General features: G+C 34.3%; 1 protein-coding gene across 1 annotated transcript; it reads right to left on the bottom strand.

The window, feature by feature from the left end:
- Positions 1 to 1,566: 1,566 nt before the first annotated feature.
- LOC149180155 (abscisic stress-ripening protein 5-like) lies at positions 1,567 to 2,627 on the bottom strand. The gene is made up of 2 exons (XM_089418132.1): positions 2,281 to 2,627; positions 1,567 to 2,054 (listed from the first exon to the last, which is right to left on the bottom strand). Exons 1-2 carry the CDS (start codon positions 2,530 to 2,532, stop codon positions 1,872 to 1,874), a joined length of 435 nt encoding a protein of 144 aa, XP_089274258.1. The 5' UTR covers positions 2,533 to 2,627; the 3' UTR covers positions 1,567 to 1,871.
- Positions 2,628 to 3,024: the final 397 nt, after the last annotated feature.

The following is a 3,024-nucleotide window of genomic DNA, read 5'->3' on the forward strand; positions in this document are numbered from 1 at the left end:
GAGACATAGATCAATGGACATGTTTTGAATGATCATTGAGTCAATTTATATTGTAAGCCTAATAGACATAGTTGAGTCATTTTGAATCATGTTTGAGTTATTTTGAGTCATATGGTTGTATTTCGAATCATGTTTGAGTTATTTTGAGTCATATAGTAATTAATGGGGAGCGTGATGATTGAGTCAATTTATATTGTAAGCTTAGCAGACATAGTTGAGTCATTTTGAATCATGTTTGAGTTATGTTGAGTCATATGGTCGTAATTAAGGGGGAGTGTTGGAATTTGTAATTACTTCCGCTTGAGTTGGGGGAATTTGGAGAGTCAGTTAACTAAGTTGAGTGAGTTCAAGTTAAGTTATATTTTGGGAAAAGTCAAATTTAGAGTATGTGTGCATGTGAAGTTATTTTGGGCAAGTCACTAACGAAAAAGTTTAAATACTTCTTATTGGGTTCATTGTAATCAAGTCAAGTTGAATCAAATTTGGCTGATCAATAAAAGAATAACAGTTCATGTTATTGTGTGAATTTTGTGTAGCATTTTATGACTTTCCTCCTCTACCTTTCCACCTATCAAAATTACTTAAAAATTAAAATTAAATTAAATTAAAAAAATATGAACAATATTATATACTCCATAAAGAAGAAATTCCCCACAGTATTCCACTTACCTTTTATTTATTATATTTGTTTCATCGTTTTCATTTTACAACAATTTAGCAATACATAATATTTCATTGATTAGTATTTATTTTTATATCATTGTTCAGTATAAGGAGGAATTGTCCACAGTGTTTCACTTACCTTTTATTTGTTCATCATTTTCATTTTACAATAATTAAGCAATACTATGTATTTGGTTGATTAGTATTTGTTTTTATATCATTGTTGAGTATTAAACACGATATTCCACTTACCTTTTATTTGTTATATTTGCTTCATCATTTTTATTTTCCAACAATGCAGCCATACATAATATTTCGTTGATTAATACTTATTCAAACATAATATTTCGTTGATTAATACTTATTGTTATGTCATTGTTCAGTATTTGTTGTGATATCAAATTTCATTTTTTCTTTTCTATCTTAAAATATAGTTTTAGCATTAATTAATTAAAAAATATAATGATCCATATTTTGGATTATGTCCTAAAAAATATAATGATCCATATTTTTGGATTATGCGAATAAAAGGTAAAATTAACAGTCCAATACCGTTACAACGACTTACATGAATGATGGAAAAATAGTGTCTTTGGTGTATATCACCAACATGTGATTCTGCTAAGCTTGATAGTAAACCTCTTCATTCATTTAAAATTACTAAAGTAATTTTAGTTTAAAAAAACCTAGGTGAATGCGTGTTCCCTGCCCCCAAGTCTATTGATATTGCGGGAATCAATCGAATTAAAGATGCCCGGCCGTGTTATCTTTAGCAATAAAGCGTTACGGGTGGGAAGTGGGAACGTAAGGTCATATGCAGAGAAAACAGAGACTGTAGAGCACATCAAGCACAAAGTTGGAGAACGAGGATTATGGTAGTTTACCTACATTGCAACTTTAATATAGATCTTGGAAAATTCAGAAATTCCGTTCATATATTACTTTCCTAAAACATTCATAACATCAAAATAATTCACATTATAATCCATATATATATATATATAAAAATAGGTAATTACTAAAACGAACCGATCAAGATCCGAATTCAAAGACGCGACTAATATACGAAATCACGGGAAGGGGAGAGATTGTTGAGGACTGAGTGGCTTCAGCTTCATCTCAATCTCATAACAAACAACGCCACACCAACAAAGGAACCACAACAACTTTATTTTCAATGCCAGGGCGATACTAGGTAACAGGCGGAGCTAGAAGAGGTGGTGATGTTTTTTGCCCTCTGCTTCTTTTTCTTCTTTTCTGGATTCCTTCTTCTCGTGATGCTCGTGGAACACGAAACCCCCTGCTCCCACTGCAGCTGTTGCCGCAATCTCTTCCTCAATCTTGTGCCTGTGTGCGTGCTCTGGATCTTTCTTCTCTGCGTGCTTCTCGTGCTGTAAATTATAATAGCAACAATTAATCATATTTCCACAGTCGATAACTTAATGAGGCTGAATATTTCTGATAAACTGTGTGTTGTGATTGATATTTCCACATTTCACCACACTATTATTGATACAATATTCCAATTCAGTAAAATTTGGATCACATAAAATTAGATCGCCCATCACCAAAACATATTAAGTGGATCTGACAATAAAAAGGGTAGAGAGAAAGTACCAATGCAAAGGCTCCAGCAGCAACAGCTCCGAGTTCACCCAAATGCTCCTTATGCTTGTGATGCTTCTCTTCCTTTTTTGCCTTCTCGTACTCATCAACATTCCCAGCAGCATACACATCTGCGGTCTGGGTCACCTGCTCATCACCATAAGTGGTGGTGGTCTCAGAGTAAACAAACCCCGAGGGGGCGTTCTGGTTTTCATGTTCCTTCTTGTGGTGGAACAGATGATGGTGATGTTTCTCCTCAGACATCTTGTACAAACAAAAAGTTCAACAAGTGAATGAAATACAGAGAGAGACTTAGAGAGTGATACTCAAAATATAAATGGCTCAGACGATATGTGAGAAATTAGGATGATGAGAGGAGATTATATAGGCGGTTATGGATGATGCACACAGATCTACATCGTGTTGAAACCGCGTTCACGCGTATAGTCGAGGGGGATGACACAAGGCTGTGCTTCTGTCCACATCATCGACTTTCTTTTTCAACAAAACTTGCATGATGTGTTATTGCTGGCATGATTCATGCGCTTCTCCTTCGGAAGAGGAGAGAGTTAGGTTTGACGCAACGTTACGCGTAGCTTGATCCTGGAGATGGCAGCGGAAATGAATACATGAATTTGGTGGGTTCTAAAAATCAATTTCTCAAGGAATTAATATAGTAACTTTATCATCCAAACTTTTTTGGTAAAATAAAAGTTTACTTAATTTTTTATTTAGTTGTTTTAAATTATACTTGTG

The sequence above is a fragment of the Pinus tabuliformis genome, chromosome 3_2, assembly GCF_031772625.1.
Source record: "Pinus tabuliformis cultivar Carrire ecotype Pingquan chromosome 3_2, CPIR1, whole genome shotgun sequence".
NCBI classification, from domain to species: domain Eukaryota; kingdom Viridiplantae; phylum Streptophyta; class Pinopsida; order Pinales; family Pinaceae; genus Pinus; species Pinus tabuliformis.